This window comes from Trematomus bernacchii, unplaced genomic scaffold, assembly GCF_902827165.1.
Source record: "Trematomus bernacchii unplaced genomic scaffold, fTreBer1.1, whole genome shotgun sequence".
NCBI classification, from domain to species: domain Eukaryota; kingdom Metazoa; phylum Chordata; class Actinopteri; order Perciformes; family Nototheniidae; genus Trematomus; species Trematomus bernacchii.
Genome location: NW_022987458.1, coordinates 1 through 2,500, shown reverse-complemented (window position 1 = coordinate 2,500; position 2,500 = coordinate 1). Strand labels below are relative to the sequence as shown.

The window sequence follows — 2,500 nt, the reverse complement described above, 5'->3', positions numbered from 1 at the left end:
GTCCCCGGTGTGTCCCCGGTGTGTCCCCGGTGTGTCCCCCGTGTGTCCCCGGTGTGTCCCCGGTGTGTCCCCGGTGTGTCCCCTGTGTGTCCCCGGTGTGTCCCCGGTGTGTCCCCGGTGTGTCCCCGGTGTGTCCCCCATGTGTCCCCGGTGTGTCCCCGGTGTGTCCCCAATGTGTCCCCGGTGTGTCCCCCATGTGTCCCCGGTGTGTCCCCGGTGTGTCCCCAATGTGTCCCCGGTGTGTCCCCGGTGTGTCCCCGGTGTGTCCCCGGTGTGTCCCCAATGTGTCCCCGGTGTGTCCCTGGTGTGTCCCTGGTGTGTCCCCAATGTGTCCCTGGTGTGTCCCCAATGTGTCCCCGGTGTGTCCCTCGTGTGTCCCTGGTGTGTCCCTGGTGTGTCCCCGGTGTGTCCCCGGTGTGTCCCCCATGTGTCCCCGGTGTGTCCCCGGTGTGTCATCGGTGTGTCCCCGGTGTGTCCCCGGTGTGTCCCCGGTGTGTCCCCGGTGTGTCCCCCGGTGTGTCCCCGGTGTGTCCCCGGTGTGTCCCTGGTGTGTCCCCGGTGTGTCCCCAGTGTGTCCCCGGTGTGTCCCCCATGTGTCCCCGGTGTGTCCCCGGTGTGTCCCCAATGTGTCCCCGGTGTGTCCCCGGTGTGTCCCCGGTGTGTCCCCGGTGTGTCCCTGGTGTGTCCCCAATGTGTCCCCGGTGTGTCCCCGGTGTGTCCCTGGTGTGTCCCCAATGTGTCCCCGGTGTGTCCCCGGTGTGTCCCTGGTGTGTCCCCAATGTGTCCCTGGTGTGTCCCCAATGTGTCCCCGGTGTGTCCCTGGTGTGTCCCTGGTGTGTCCCCGGTGTGTCCCTGGTGTGTCCCCCATGTGTCCCCGGTGTGTCCCCGGTGTGTCCCCGGTGTGTCCCCGGTGTGTCCCCGGTGTGTCCCCCATGTGTCCCCGGTGTGTCCCCGGTGTGTCCCCGGTGTGTCCCCTGTGTGTCAGGAGACTCACAAAGTGTCATGAAATAAACCCCTCTCTCTTTTCCTCCGTACCCACATCTCTAAAAACGGGGGAACAACGGAGCTGATCCAGATTTGCTGCATCATTACTAAAATGTGGGCGGGCTTTACACCCACGGGCCAATCAGAATCGTTGCTGTCAGAAACAATGAGACGTGTTCTGGAAGTAATATGGTCTGTGTTTACATTAGCATGCTAACACTCAGAGCTAACCTGTACTGGAGAGAGCATGTGTGAAGAAGCAGGAAATGAAAAGGAAGTGACCTTGTGGTAAACCTGAGAGAGAGAAAGAGTTTGAGCTCCATGCTGTTTCAGAGAGAATCCTTCATGTGGTTTGGAACATGATATGGAGTTTCATCACGGCAGCATTTAGCTGAGTTTCTGCTGGGAGAGTTCTCCTGATGAGATCTACTCTCTCTCTGAAGCTACTGACCCAGAGTCAGCTCTTTAGTAACAGCTGGGAGAGAGAGGGGGGGGGGGGGGGCTACAAGGATCTGTTTGGGGTTTGGAGCAGGACACTTCAGAGACATGTCCTTAGTAACAGCTGGAAGAGAGGGGGGGGGGCTACAAGGATCTGTTTGGGGTTTGGAGCAGGACACTTCAGAGACATGTCCTTAGTAACAGCTGGAAGAGAGGGGGGGGGGCTACAAGGGTCTGTTTGGGGTTTGGAGCAGGACACTTCAGAGACATGTCCTTAGTAACAGCTGGAAGAGAGCGGGGGGGCTACAAGGATCTGTTTGGGGTTTGGAGCAGGACACTTCAGAGACATGTCCTTATTAACAGCTGGAAGAGAGGGGGGGGGCTACAAGGATCTGTTTGGGATTTGGAGCAGGACACTTCAGAGACATGTCCTTAGTAACAGCTGGAAGAGAGGGGGGTGGGGCTACAAGGATCTGTTTGGGGTTTGGAGCAGGACACTTCAGAGACATGTCCTTAGTAACAGCTGGAAGAGAGGGGGGGGGGGGGGGGCTACAAGGATCTGTTTGGGGTTTGGAGCAGGACCCTTCAGAGACATGTCTTTATATATCTGTATATATCCGAGACCTGAGATATATGCCTAAAGATAGCATGATAGGAGACCTTTAATGTCAGTAATGAAGTTTCATGTTGATAAACACTCAATTGTAAACCTGACGTTCTGATTGGCTGTGCAGTGGACGGCGGCTGGGGGGCGTGGTCTCAGCCCGGGCCGTGCTCCGTCTCCTGTGGGGAGGGGCTCCAGCTGTCAATCAGGATGTGTAATAGCCCCGCCCCCAAATATGGAGGACGATTCTGCGACGGACCGACCACCAAGAGCATCGTCTGTCAGAGTCCCTGTCCGGGTAACACGCATGCACGCACACACGCACACGCACACGCACACGCACACGCACACACACACACACACACACACACACACACACACACACACATTTCTTTAACATTTGAGGTAATAAATCAAGAGAGAAGTAGGAACATTTCCTCATAGACTTCTATACCCTCTCTGAGTCTCTGTGTC

At 57.3% G+C, this 2,500-nt stretch overlaps 1 protein-coding gene across 1 annotated transcript in view; it reads left to right on the top strand.

The window, feature by feature from the left end:
• The window catches only part of LOC117492924 (properdin-like), a gene marked incomplete at its 3' end in the record, with an annotated part of 12,161 nt that extends 9,837 nt beyond the window's left edge, over nt 1–2,324 (top strand). The window contains 1 exon segment of the mRNA XM_034143352.1: nt 2,157–2,324. Within this exon segment, the coding sequence (XP_033999243.1) occupies nt 2,157–2,324 (168 nt within the window).
• Nucleotides 2,325–2,500: the final 176 nt, after the last annotated feature.